The sequence below is a fragment of the Microtus ochrogaster genome, linkage group LG8 (assembly GCF_000317375.1).
Source record: "Microtus ochrogaster isolate Prairie Vole_2 linkage group LG8, MicOch1.0, whole genome shotgun sequence".
In the NCBI taxonomy this organism is placed as follows: Eukaryota; Metazoa; Chordata; class Mammalia; order Rodentia; family Cricetidae; genus Microtus; species Microtus ochrogaster.
The window spans coordinates 25,616,454-25,631,348 of NC_022033.1; the positions used below are offsets into that span (position 1 = coordinate 25,616,454).

General features: G+C 48.7%; 1 protein-coding gene across 1 annotated transcript in view; it reads left to right on the forward strand.

Annotated features, from left to right (window-relative positions):
• Ttll9 (tubulin tyrosine ligase like 9) overlaps positions 1-14,895 on the forward strand; it is a 46,342-nt gene that overhangs the window by 28,263 nt on the left and 3,184 nt on the right. The window contains exons 8-14 of the mRNA XM_005363215.3: positions 413-503; positions 2,375-2,415; positions 3,266-3,353; positions 9,064-9,122; positions 9,773-9,969; positions 11,647-11,760; positions 12,324-12,448. Coding sequence (XP_005363272.1) covers positions 413-503; positions 2,375-2,415; positions 3,266-3,353; positions 9,064-9,122; positions 9,773-9,969; positions 11,647-11,760; positions 12,324-12,448 — 715 coding nt within the window. The remainder of the gene's footprint in view (positions 1-412; positions 504-2,374; positions 2,416-3,265; positions 3,354-9,063; positions 9,123-9,772; positions 9,970-11,646; positions 11,761-12,323; positions 12,449-14,895) is intronic.

Sequence of the window (14,895 nt, forward strand, 5' to 3'; positions counted from 1 at the left end):
TTCTGGTGACTCAGAGAAGTGGATCCTTTGTTGCTGCCTTATTTCACGCAGACACTGGCTTTGGGTTTTGCCCATGTCACAGCATGCAGTTTGATTTGCTTTTTATCACTATGAATGTAAATGTCAGTACCCATATGTGGGCAGCCCAGGTCTAAAGAGGAACTCAGGCTCTGTGCACAGACTGTATGTGGCTCCACATCCTTGCTGCCCTCTGGCCAGTTGTGTGACTCCAGACATGTCACCTCACCTCTCTGTGCTTCTGGTGTGCATCTGTAGAACGGGAATTACATTAGTTCTTATCCGAGAGGATTGACGTGAGGACCCAACCAGATCCCCCAGGCAGTGCCCAGCATGGCACCCAGTGCACAGGGCACTCTCAGTGTGTGGTACTGATTAGCACTGTCACAACCAGGACACGAAGAGTTCTGATGACCAGAAAGAGGAGATACCAGTGGAGAACTATGTGGCTCAGCGTTACGTGGAAAACCCCTACCTGATAGGAGGTAAGGTGGGTGGGTTATGTCTGTCCCCTGCCCTCTGAGCATCCAGTCAACACCTAAGTCAGCAAAGACCTGGCCTGTCACCAGGCCTGGAAGGGGACAGAGACAGAGACCTGTCTGTACACTCCTATGGCCTGTGCAGTTCCCCCAGCCTGGCATGCTTTTCCCACTCCCACGGGGGTCGGGGAAATTCTCCGTGGAAAGCCAGCTCACTCACTCCTGCTTTCACACAATGAAACACCTACCAGGAGCCTCCTTGCTGCCAGCCACTGTCCTGGGCTGTGCGCTGAGAGCTTGCGCTCTGTGAGTAGGCAGCAGCAAGCCTGAAGGTCAGCCACACAGGCCTATGGAGAACAGGGCAAGGGGACAGAGTGTGTGACAGGGAATCAGGAAACCAGGTCACCTCAGGGACGGCCTATGAGCAGGCGTGGAGGAAGAATGCTGCTGGGAGGCCATTCCCAGCACAGAGGCTGATGGGAAACCCTTCCTAAAGCCCAGACAGCTGCCCTGGGCTTTTCCCATATGAATTCCCTAAGGGGTCTCACTGTAGCCACATTAATGCCACTTGGCACCCCCCGATCTCTTCCCTGTCCCCTGGCAATGACCCCTGGTGGAGGGCAGCCTCTGGGTCTCTCCTCTTTTTTCCTCCCCCAGCGACTCCAGCTCTCTGTCCCCAGCCAAGCCCTTGCCCTTGAACCCCAAATCACTTGGGACTCTCCCAGCAACTCCGTACCAATGTGCCTCAGGTTCAGAACTGCTCCCCAGTCTGGCTCACTCTGCAGTTTCTCCACCTGGGCCATGGCTTCTCCTCCCCCTGTTGCTAAGCCAGAGTCTGGTCCTTTCTAGCTACTGTTTTCTTCTTTGTTTATAACTTGTATTTACTATTTTAACAATGTATAGGTGCTTGTGTCTGTGTGGGGTATGTGCAGGTGTAGGCAGTCCAGGTGCCTGCAGAGGCAAGGGGTATCTGATCTCTTGAAGCTGGAGGTAAAGGAGGTGTGTGCCGAGTGCTGAACTCAGGTCCACACTCTTAGCCCCGGAGCCATCTCTCCAGCCCCCTTTCTGCTGTTCTTCATCAAGTCCCGCAGTTCTAAAGCTGCCATCTGGCCACCCCTCTCTCTGAGGTCCCAGTTCTAGCTGCTTGTCTCCTCCTGGGTGGCTGAACTGGCCTCATGGTGCTCCCCTGCCCTGGTCCCTTAGACTCCATGCCAGCACAGTAGCCATCCCTCAGGACTTTGAGGTCCTGCTGGAGTGTCACATATGGTGGTAGACACTTCCTTTTGTTGTTGTTGTTGGTTTTTTTTTTTTTTTTTGCACCCGTAGGGAAGGAGAGGGTGGAGGCACAGGTGGGACTGGAGGGAATGATTGACGGCTGCCATGGAGAGGCAGGGTTTTTGAATAGAAGAAAGACGGATGAGAAACTCGGTGGCAGGAAACACTCTAGCCAGCGGCTCCCTGTGTTTTATAGAACAAACCCCACAGACTGCATGGCGATGTGGCCCTGTCCGCATCACTGTCCTCATCTGCACATGCCTGGCCCCTGCCACCTGTCTCCTCTGCCACCTGCCTCACTTTCTTTCCTTTCCCATGGGCCTTTGCCCATCTGTATCTAGGTCCTCCCCAGCCTGGGTTGGGCCAACACCTGTCCGGGTGTCTATCAGTGAGTCTCTACCTCTCATAGGGGCTTCCTGGGCCACTAAGCCTCCAGCCTTGCTCCAACACTGTCCTACCCAACCTCGCCCTGTGCCCTGTGTAGCTGTGCTTAGAGCCTCAAACAGGTAGATCCCCGTCTGTCCATCCCCTGGTATGATCTGCAGCCTAGCCCAGCCTGACAGCCGGTCAGTATCTGCTACACAAACCAGTTCTTCCCACAGGCCGCAAGTTCGACCTGCGAGTCTATGTTCTGGTGATGTCGGTGAGTCACCCAGGCTGGGCCTCCTGTGAGCCCAGGGACATGGAGGGAGGCCCCTGAGGCGGATGTCCCTAGTGTTACATCCTAACGGTCTGTGTCTAGAGCTGTAGTCTCCACCTCTCTCACTCAGCTCAGCAGGTAACCATAGCAATCATGTGCTGAGCATCACCTGAACACCAGGCCCCAGCACTCAGCAGGTGCTGCTCATTCCGCTGTAACAACTCAGTGAGGCCCTTGGTTATCAGCCTCAGTTTACAGAGAGAATGGATGCATAAAGGTTAACCAAGAGTGCTTGGGAGGCAGAAGTAGGAGGATCTCAAGTTCAAGGTCAGCTTGGTCTCCATAGTGAGTTCCAGGCCAGTTGTATAGCAGGATCCCATCTCAGTAAAGTAAAAGCCAAAACAGACACAGAGAGGTTGAATGACTTGCCTAAGGTCACACAGCAGGTAAACAGCTAAACTGGGATTCAAACCCAGACACTTGAACTCCAGAGCCTGCTGTATTCCCTTCACCCATTTATAATTCATTCATTTATCCATTCAGCACCTGCTTAAACCTTCATGATGTACACACTGCTGGGAAAAAGAATTCAGTGTCTCATGCTTAGCCTATCCTTCAGGACCTTGAGGTCCTGGTGGGGTGTCGTGCATGGTGGTAGACCCATCATTTTGCTTCCTTTGCACCCCCAGGGAAGGAAGGGGGGAGTCACAGGGTGGGCGTAGAGGGAATGATTGAAGGCTGCTATGGAGAGAAGGCAGGGCCTTCTAGGTAGAAGGAAGACAGGTGAGAAACTCGGTGGCATGGAAACACTCTGAGCCTCATTTCCCTTTTCTCTCTCCCTCATCCCCACCAGTACATCCCTCTGCGGGCTTGGCTGTACCGTGATGGCTTTGCCCGATTCTCCAACACCCGCTTCACACTGAATAGCATCGATGACCATTGTATCCTTCCAGAGACATCCCTTCTAGTCCCCTCCTCCAGTGCCCCCAGCCCCGGCCCTGGGGAACTTTTCCACCCCAAGGATACTTGCCAGGTTCCCTGGGATCTGAGCACGAGAGAAGCCCTATTCTCGGTTCTTTCTCTCTGGGGTTCCCAGACTCTCTGGAGAGCAGTCTACTCAGGGAAGGGCCCCTCAATGTCTCTGCTGGATGGTGATCTCCAGGGTGTCCAGCACTCAGGTTTACCTGTACTCACAGGAGCAGACAGATTGAGCTTAGCAGAACCTCTGCATCCTTCTTCTGGCATCTTCACAGTGCTCACGTCAATCATTCGTTTAAGTACAGTTCCTTCTTCACCATCTGATTGGTAGACATCACTGTCCTGGCAAAGCTAGGGCAGAAGGAAGATGTGTGTGCGCGCGTGTGTGTGTGTGTGTGTGTGTGTGTGTGTGTGGCTGGTGGGCATGTAAAATGCTATAACCGTCAGGAATGAGCTGATAAATGGCTGCCAAAAATCCAATGCACGTACCCTGTGAGCGAGTGAGCCCCTTTGGTGTGTGTACCACAGATACACCCACACATGGGAACGGATGGGCTTAAAGGCTGCGCACGGCATAGCCTTGATGGAGAGCAAAACCCAGGAGACAAGACAGACAGTGGTGCACTTACACAGTGGACTACTGCACAACTGTTAAGTGGGACGCTGGAACGGGCGTTAGGTACCAATAGGAAACAGTCTCCAAGAAAAAACTAGAACAGCAAAATGTTTACTCCCATTCAGGTTGAACCATGTCTGTGGTTTGCTTGGTTTGTGCACAGGCATCTCTGATTGACAGACAGGAAACTGGAAACAGTCCTGGCGGTATGGCTCAGTGGTAGAGCCCTTGCCTTATATGCAAGGCCATAGATTTAATCCCAGTACTGACATTAAAAAAAAAAGAAAGGAAGGAAGGAAAAAGAAAAAGAAAAAAGAAAGAAATGGAGGGAAGAAAGAAAATCTAGACACAGAAACTGCCTTGGCAAGGAAAAATGAGGGGAAAGGAGATTATCTGCACGCATGCACACGTGCACACAAGCGCGCGCAGCACATGCCTATAATCTCAGTATGTGGGAGGTTGAGACAGGAGGATTTTGAGTCTGAGATTACTCTAAGTCTCGCTTTAGCGAGACTCTGTATTTAAAAACAAACAAACAATCAGGACTGAACTGTAACTCAGCGGAGTGCTTTTCTAGCATACATAAAGCCCTGACTTCCGTCCCACAGCCAACGAACAGGCTGTAAAGGCTGTGATGACCCAGGCCTGTAATCCCAGCACTGAAGCAGGGGGCTCAAATGTTCAAGGTCATCTTAAGTATAGAGTGAGTTGGGGCCAACCTAGGCTACAGCATCAATAACAAAACAAATAGGCAGGTTTGGTTTTGTTTTCGAATTTTTAGACCCTAGCTTCAAAAGAGAATGGAGGGACAATCCAGAGCTCCTGGGGGGAGTGGGGCTAACCCGGGGCAGCCTACCGAGGGGAGGACTCCAGCCCAGGCTTTGAGCCAGCCTCCTCTCTCTGCCCTGAGTTCAGCTTTCAGTTTAAGTGTGTGCCTTAAGTAATACATTTGAATGGCCTGCCCATCGCTTGGGCCTTCCTGTGCATGCTCGCGCATGCCTTATGACTTCTTTTCCTTGTTTTGCTGATCCACTTCCAGCGTGTTCATTCTACCCCGCAATCCCAACAAGCCTGGGCCACATGCATGCCATCAACTTAGTTTGTTTTTTTTTGTGTGTGTGTGTGTGTGTGTGTGTGTGTTTTTCTCTGTCCTGCCTTGCCCTGCAGCAGCTTTTATTTTTTTTTAATTTATTTATTTATTAAGGATTTCTGCCTCCTCCCCACCACCGCCTCCCATTTCCCTCCCCCTCCCCCATCAAGTCCCTCTCCCTCATCAGATTGAAGAGTAATCAGGGTTCCCTGACCTGTGGGAAGTCCAAGGACCGCCCACCTCCATCCAGGTTTAGTAAGTTGAGCATCCAAACTGCCTAGGCTCCCCCAGTATGTGCAGTAGGATCAAAACCCCATTGCCATTGTTCTTGAGTTCTCAGTAGTCCTAATTGTCCGCTATGTTCAGCAAGTCCGGTTTTATCCCATGCTTCTTCAGACCCAGGCCAGCTGGCCTTGGTGAATTCCCGATAGAACATCCCCATTGTCTCAGTGTATGGGTGTACCCCTCGTGGTCCTGAGATCCTTGCTCCTGCTCCCTCTCCTTCTGCTCCTGATTTGGACCTTGAGATTTCTGTCCGGTGCTCCAATTTGGGTCTCTGTCTCTGTCTCCTTTCATCGCCTGATGAAGGTTAATATTCAGGAGGATGCCTATATGTTTGTCTTTGGATTCACCTTCTTATTTAGCTTCTCTAGGATCGCGAATTATAAGCTCACTGTCCTTTATTTATGGCTAAAAACCAAATATGAGTGAGTACATCCCATGTTCCTCTTTTTTGGGTCTGGCTTACCTCACTCAGGATAGTGTTTTCTATTTCCATCCATTTGTATGCAAACTTCCAGAAGTCCTTGTTTTTTACTGCTGAGTAATACTCTAAATTGTATATATTCCATACTTTCTTCATCCATTCTTCCATTGAAGGGCATCTAGGTTGTTTCCAGGTTCTGGCTATTACAAACAATGCTGCTATGAACATAGTTGTGCATATGCTTTTGTTGTATGATAGGGCCTCTCTTGGGTATATTCCCAAGAGTGGTATTGCTGGGTCCAGGGGTAGGTTGATCCCGAATTTCCTGAGGAACCGCCACACTGCTTTCCAGAGTGGTTGCACAAGTTTGCATTCCCACCAGCAATGGATGAGTGTACCCCTTTCTCCACAACCTCTCCAGCAAAGGCTATCATTGCTGTTTTTCATTTTAGCCATTCTGACAGGTGTAAGATGGTATCTTAAAGTTGTCTTGATCATCAACTTAGTTTGTATTGCTGTTTATTTTTATTAGAATTAAGTGACACACGCAAACCACACGGAGCACTGTCTGTCTGAGTGACCCTTCAGTAAATGCCACTTCAGAGTGCTAGTGCAAGCGCTGTGCTCCTGAGGACATACTAAAGAAGCAGAGCCTTCCCAGGGGCCTGGCTCCACTTGCTAAATATTCACCCCGAGAGCACAGCACTTTCCACCCTTCTTGCTGGCACTCAGGGGCAGAGGCAGGTGGATCTTTGTGAGTTCGAGGCCTGCCTGGTCTACAAGAGCTAGTTCCAGGACAGGCTCCAAAGCTACAGAAAAATCCTGTCTCAAAAAACCAAAACCAAAACCAAACAAAACAAAATTATTTTGAAATTAAAATATACAGAAAACTTCAAAAAAGACTATGAAGGAGCTTCAGGGTCCCTCGCTGGCCTGGAGCTCACTTGTTCTCAGGGCCTCCCACTGGCCTGGAGTTCATTAATTCTCAGGGTCCCCCCACCAGTCTGGAGCTCACGCATTCTCAGTCTCTCACTGGCCTGGAACTCACTCATTCTCAGGGCTCTTAGGGACCTGGAGCTCACCCATTCTCAGGCTCTCCCACTGACCTGGAGTTCACCTGTTCTCAGGGTCTCTTAGGGACCTGGAGCTCACACGATCTGCTGGGCTGGCGTGCTGGCTCTAGTGATCCTGTCTCCCCATCAGTGCTGTGAGTACAAGCACATGCTACCATGTCCAGAGTTGCTTGGTTGGTTGGTTTTTGAGACAAGGCCTCACCATGTATCTCTGACTGGCCTAGCACTCAACCTGTAGACCACAGAGATTCACTTGCCTGTGCTTCCTGAGTGCTGGGATTAAACATGTGTGCCTGGCCATTCCCAGAATTTTTTTCCCTATGGCTTCTGGGCATAATGCTTAGGAGGCAAGCTCTTTATGACGGAGCTATCCCTCCAACCCTAAACATTTAAAATAATAATTTTTGGATCACAAAACAAGAAATGACAGTCTTAATTTTGGTATATATAATATATAGTATACACACAATAATTCTCACACACACATAGAAACAAATACAGCAAACTTAGCCTGGGTGCTGGGATGGGTTACAAGGAATTGGTCTGCATGGTGTTCAGTATCTACCAATCATGTCTGATGTGGGAATCCCCTCTGTTTGCTGTGAATATGTTTTAATATTTTTATTACATACTCTTTGGCCTATTAGCTCAGCTTCTTATTAACTGAATCTTACATCTTACATTAACCCATCTTTATTATTTAATATTTTACCATGAGGCTTATGGTTTGTTACCTCACATCTTGCTTCCTGGGTGGCTACAAGGTGTCTGCTTGACTCCGCCTTCTTTCTCCCTGTATTTAGTTTAGTTTTTCCACCTAGCTATATTCTACCCCGTCATAGGCCAAAGCAGCTTCTTTACCAATGGTAATAAAAACATATTCATATCATACAGAGGGGAATCCCACATCACATGTTGAAGTACCGAGGTGTCAGAATGCTCTGACAAGGACATGTCTGAATGTGACAAGTTCCATGTGGGCAATTGATTTATTAACAATCCCATCTCTACTTTTATTCCCAAGAGAGATAATAAAATTTACATTTATTGTTAGACATATAAAATATACTCCACCACTAGGATTTATTTATGGGAGGGTGTGGAGGGAGGAAAGGGAAGGGGAAATGTCATAATTATATTACAATCTTTATATTACATAATATTATAATCTGTAATGTAATTATGACATTTGCCCCTTCCCTTTCCTCCCTCCTAGCTCTTCTTGGAACTCATAGCTTCTTTCCCCATAGTCCTAGGGGGAGAATGCTGAGGAGGGGTTTCGAATGGCGGGCATTGTCCTTCTCTGGGCCTCTAAAGTGTCACCCTTGATATAGGGATTGTTCAGGGGCAAACAAGATGGCGTTTTGTGGATCACAGGGTCATACTAGAGGTGACGATGGTGGTAACACACATGGCAGACTCTCAGGCCAGGGTTCCTCAGCACCCTGCTTCCTCCCCAACACTGGGTCCCTTCTCTGAATCCCTACAAAGGGGTGGTTTCTGTACTTGTTAGGCGTCGCCCTCTCAGCTCTGCCAAGCACACAAGAGGCTCTTCATGCAATCCCCCAAACAACCCTGGGAGGCCCGTGTGCTGTGTTGCTCCCAGACAACGGGCTGGTGTCTTAGGTTTCTGTGCTGAAGCACCATGACCAAAAGCAAACTGAGGAGAGAAAAGGGCCTATTTGGCATACTTCCTTCCACATTGTAATCCCTCACTGAGTGAAGTCAGGACGGAAGCTTGAGGCAGCAGCCGATGCAGCAGTCATGGAGGGGTGCTGCTTTACTGACTTGCTCAGTCTAGGACCATGGGCTGAGTCCTCCCTATCAATCACTAATAAGAACATTCCCTAGAACTGGATCTTACGGGGACATTTCCTCCATTGAGGCTCCCTCCTTTCAGATAAATCGAGCTTGTGTCAAGTTGACATTAAATCAGCCAGCACAGCTGGTGAACAGGCCCCGAGAGTTTACCCAGATTGTTGAAGAATTCACGTCCCCTGAGATGTACCCAGGACTTGCACCCAGGCCAGTCTGATTCCAAAGCCCATGCATATAAACTCTGCACTTTTTTAAGAGCTTTTCTTGTTAGCTTCCAAGCCAGGGCCAGGGTCTCAGTGCAGTCTCTGGGCAGCAGGGAATATAGCCACCTCTCTGTGCATGCTAGCCCTTGACTGTCAACCTCTGCCAGATGTTCACCTCACCAATGTCGCCGTGCAGAAGACATCTCCTGACTACCACCCCAAAAAGGTGAGGAAGCTAGCCATCTGCCCTCCTTCTGGGCCAAGTGGGTGGGACAAGCAGAGTGACATGGAGCCTAAGATGGGCCACAGTTTATCAGAGAGGGCAGGATTGCCCTTCCCATCTGCGAGATGGGTTCATCTAGCATGAACCTCAATGTTTGAATGTCAAACTAATGTACCCCTAAACAAAATGTATTTTATCCTCATATCTTAGGTATCTCTTGTTGATCAACCAACCCATCAATTGGTAGATCACACAGAAGATATTCTGATTATCAATCACCTATCTATCTCCCTGTCTGTCTCCCTGTCTGTCTGTCTCCCTGTCTCCCTGTCTGTCTGTCTGTCTGTCTGTCTGTCTATCTATAATCTACCTATTTATCACCAATCCATATGATAGCCTGAAAGTCGGTACAACTGTAAAATCAGGTTTTCCTCCCCTGGTTCATCTCACATCATATAACCTGGATGGCCAGAGACACACCCCATCCTCTTAGCAATGTAGGCCTTCACTATCTTGAGGGGCACACCCAAACTCCCCAATCCCGGGGCTCAGGTGCAGCCCTCCTGCCAGGCTGCAGGGGCCCTGCACAGGCTCTCATTCGAGGATGATCAGATGAGCTCTTCTCCCACCCCGATTGCCTGGGTGGGGCTCAGGGCTGCAAATGGATGATCCAGCGCTTCCGACAGTACCTGGCCTCCAAACACGGTCCCGAGGCCGTAGAGAGGCTCTTCAGGGACATGGACAACATCTTCATCAGGAGCCTGCAGAGCGTGCAGAAGGTGATCATCAGCGACAAGCACTGCTTCGAGCTGTACGGCTATGACATCCTCGTCGACCAGGACCTCAAGCCGTAAGTGAGTGGCCCAGAGAGCCAGAGGCCAGGGAGGCCGTGATGGGCTGCACGTCCCAGTGCACATACCATGGTTTGAAGCCCAGCTCTGTTGCTTCTTAGATGTGCAAACTTGGACATGTTTCCTTTTACTGTGCCTCAGTTTTCCAGTCTGTAAATTGGGGCTGATCAGAGTATCTGTCCGTATGGGACTGTTAAAGGGATAAATGAGATCGAATCTGTGCTGGTTTTAAAGGGACCTCTACCAGGTATTTGCAGATTTGATGGTGCATGACCTTCCAGCAGGAGTCTATTTCTATTCACAGATAGAGAGGCCATGATAAACCAGGAAAAAGAGAAAACAATTCTACCTAAGTCTAGCTGGGGCAACCAGTGAGTTGAAGTGAGATGACTTGACTCTTAGGAGCAAGGCTAAGCAGTTTCTAGAGAATAGGAGCTCGCAGACAGGAACACCACTGAGGGAGAGAGCCCACACCTCAGGAGGCCATGGGAGCCCTTGTCACCCTTCACAAGGACTGTGAGTGGGCCCAGTCTTGTGAGGGTCTCCTGTAGGAAATCACAGTCTCTGACTCAGAGACAGCAGCAGCCGCACCCTGCCAGGGGCCAGCATTTCACAGCACACTCCTCCCATGGCTCCAGCCTTACATTCTTTCTGCCTTCTCCTCCACCTGAGCCTCAGGGGGAGTGAAAGAGAGATCTGATCACGTTCTCTCTCTTAGGGCTGAGCACTCGGCTGCATTGCCACGGTAATCATTGCTATTTCTTTGTACCCATGAGTCTCTGCAGTAACTGCAGCCATCTGAAGAAAGAGGTTTCCCAGGCCAGGGCCGAAGAAGGAACAATCAGGCTGTGGAAGCATCTAGATTTAGAAGGCATTTCATGGGCATAATGTCCATTTAGCAGAACAACCGCAATAGCTTCCCCACTAGGTCTATACCCTCCCCGCTACAGGGTTTTGTTTTGACTGATGGTATCACCCATGAGCTCCCTCCTGCAGAACAGGCCTTAGATCCAGCTGGAAAACAGTTGTGGCCCAAGTGGGCCACTGCTGCGCCAGCGGGCACATCTGGCATGCTAGCAGTACTAGCAGTTTGTACTTACAGCTGAGCAAAACCGTTAACTCCCCTCTGCCAGCCTTCACGGTGCCTTCAGCCCCACAAGTGCTAGCCAGCAAGGAGGGAGCATCCAGTCCCAGCCTGACATCTTGATGTCCTGCAACAAGAGTGCACTGTTGTCAGCAATAGGGTCTTACCATCTAGTCCTGGCATCCAACAACAGCAGTGTAATCACCTGGCCAACCACTCAGGGAGGTAACCCACGGTAGCCCTAGAATTTGTATTCAGTGACCTTACAGCTTCTAGGAGTATCTTTTCTGCCCACATGGGGTAGCTTTAACCAACTCTTTAACCATTGTTTTAGCATTTCCAGACATGGGTTGTTGTGGGATTTTTCTCCATCATCTTGTTGAGTGTCCTCTCCATGCAACCATAGAATTTATAGCTGTTCCAAACCTTTGCATCTTGGGTGGATCTATTTCCCATCCTCACCTGGGTGTGTTTGCCCATCTTTTGGATGCTTTTCTAAGCTGTAGGACACTCAGAGACTCGTTTGTATTGTCATGAAACCTTCACCAGGATCTCTGATACCTTCCGCACAGTTATCCTCTGCCCTCCCCAGGTGGCTTCTAGAAGTCAACGCATCTCCTTCGCTGACAGCCAGCAGCCAGGAGGACTATGAACTCAAGACCTGCCTGCTGGAAGACACCCTGCATGTGGTGGACATGGAGGCCAGGTGGGGTCTTGTCATTTGTACGCTATCTATGGCTGATGGTCCCCTGTCAAGGGAGAGGGGACTCAGATCCTTGAGATACTTACTTCATAGATGGAGAAACTGAGATGTCCATAGGCGCAAGAACTCCGAATAGTGGATTCACTCGGTTTCCCACTGTGGGACCCTGCGACGGGCACTTTATCTTGCTGAGCCATAGCTTCCTCATGTGTGGAGAGCATCGTAACTCTCCTTGGGGCTGTCAGATTAACTCACCATGACAATTCATCGTTAAGTACCTGGCTCGTGGTATCAACCAAGAGGCTCATAACCACTCTTAACACTGTGTCTCCAGAGGAAAGAAAACAGGGCCATGTCAAGGGTGGGTGAATCCCTAGGTTGGGAGGGGAACAGATTTTAAACCAGAAACTACAAATTAGGAGCACATTATTAATGGTGAACAGGGCCTCAGAGGAAGTGTGGGTGGCCCTGTTGAAGAGCTGCCAGGCACCTGGCTCAGGTGGGAGGGACTGGTCCTGTCTCAAAGTCTCACCGACTGCATGTTCTTTCCCCCTCTGCACCCCTAGACTCACAGGAAGGGAGAAGAGAGTCGGGGGCTTCGACCTCATGTGGAATGACGGCCCTGTCAGCAGAGAGGAGGGGCCTTCTGACCTATCAGGGATGGGAAACTTTGTGACCAACACACACTTAGGTATGCTGAGCCAGACAGAAAGTGGGTGGGACAGAAACATCACAGGAAGTGTGCGTGGACTGGGGGCAGCTTGGCACAGCGGTGAGATCACGTAAATCCAATCTGCAGCATAGCAGCTGTGTGACTCAGGCAAACGGCTTGCCCTCTCTGTTCTTCATCCATAACATACAGATGAGTAGGGTCTTACAGGGAGTGTGTCCAACCTGCAATCCGGGGACCCCATGAACCAAATGCAGCCAAGGGTAGCAATGACTGTGGCCTAACACAAAACCGTATACTCAAAAGCGTGAGATTTTTCTTCGAGTGTGTGTTATTTTTTGCACAGTTCTTAAGTGTGAGCTTTGCAGACGACAATGCCTGGTTACAGTGTTAAAAGGTTGGACACTCCTGGTAGGACCCTGCCCAGGATGGAGAGAGATTCCTGAGCCATCAGGAAGGGGATTTCAAGACTCAGGTGCAGAACAAATTATCATTAGAAAAGTTAAAGACTGTGGAACTCTGTGATAAAGTTAGGATATAAAATGTGAGAATTTCCCAATTATAGAAATTCACACTCATTGTAGAATATTTGAAAACTAAAGAAGGAAAATTTAAAACACATCCAGACATAACCATCATTAACAATCTGTTGTTTCCTTCCAGTTTTAAAAAAATGCATATATTCATATTTTTATAAGTCTGGCACCAGACTGGCATTTGGAGTCCCGCTTTCCACGTGGCACCCTCCATTCAGGAATACAAAGGCCCTCCCGCGGGCAGCATGTGTTAGCCAGGGCCAGGCTAAACAATTACGTGCATTACCACATCCCATGTGGTCACTTCTGTGACCACCCCACGGATGAGGAAATGGTCTCCAAAGGTTGCACCCACCGCAGAAGGCTGTTGTCATGGTGACGGGCCAGCCTGAACCCTAGCCCCCAGTCCTTACCTCTAGACTCTCCTAGTCCCAGAAGATGAACCCTAACCCAATCCTTACCTCTAGACTCTCCTAGTCCCGGAAGAGCCACAAAGTGGTCAGTGTGAGGCTGCAGAACAATTCAGCTCGAGTGTGTGCCAGCGCTTACCAAGCTGGTTTCTTATCACTGGGCATCAGGCACAATTTCATTTTTTTTTCTAAATAACACTGTGGTGAACATCCTCTCCATGAAACCCACTGAAACGATTTCTTTCTAGACCCCTGGAAGTAGAGACAAAGGGACAGACTCACTGGACTAACAGGAAAGGAAGCCAAGCCAGGTCTTCGCCCCTTAGTGAATTCATTATTTTATGTGAATTCCATTGATTTCCAAAGGGGCTTCAGTTTTTACTTTGTCTTTCTTCTCTTGTAAGCTGTCCTGGCTTTTTATGGTTTCCCTTTTTATTTTTAATGATAGACTACTTTCATGAAGTAACATGAACCAAGTTCTTACAGGAAATTTACTTTGTGTGTGTGGGTTTGGGGGTAGGATTAAGACAGGTGCTCATGTAGCCAAGGCTGTTGTTTAACCCATCATGCAGCCAAAATAATCTGAATTTATGATCCTTCTGTCTCTACTCCTGAGTGCCAGGGCCAGAGGTTTTCGTGCTGCCAGGGCTTGAACCCAGGACCTCATGCATGTCAGCAATCACTCCACCACCTGAGCCACACATAGGCCAAGCTGGCCTTGAATTCACTGTGGAGCTAAGGCTGGTCTTGAAGTCCTTTTTAATCCTCCTGCCCCAGTCAACAAAGTACTGGGGTTATAGGCATGTGCTACCATGCCTGGTCCCGTTACCTGTTTTCTTTAATTTTTTTGAAACAGAATCTCACTATGCAGTTTTGATGGCCTAAAACTCAATATATAGACCAGGCTGGCCTCAAACTAACAGAAATCCACCTGACCCTGCCTCCAGAGTGCTGGGATTAAATGTATGTGTTGCTATGCCCAGCCTATTCCTGTTTTTCTCTGGGTTGCCTATAATTTTCTCTATTTGTCAAGACGTGGTGTTAATGGCCGAAGACACAGCCTGTCCCACCCTGATCCAGCAAATGTACAGTAGTAAATATTTTCCCAAGTTTCTCATTTTTAAAAATTTTGTTATATAATGTTTTTTTAATTTTGTTTTATGGCTTCTATTTTATTTTTTTGTGACAGGGTCTCACTATGTAGTTCTGGATGGCCTGAAACTTACTATGTAGACGGAGCTGGCTTTGAATTCAGAAATCTACCTGTTTTTGCCTCCCGAGTGCTGAGTTCTGTTTTTTTATGAGGAGAATTTTTTTTACATTTATTTATTTAGACACTTGTTCATGGCTCTGCCATATCTGCCTTCATGTTTCTGGATTCCTGAACATCTCAGTTGCACTTTCTGTTTGGACTTTTGTTTTCTCCTAGCTATTTCTTTCTTCCTTTATCTATTTATTTATTTAATGTGCACTGGTGTTTTGCATATATATGTGTGTGTGTGTGTGTGTGTGTGTGTGTGTG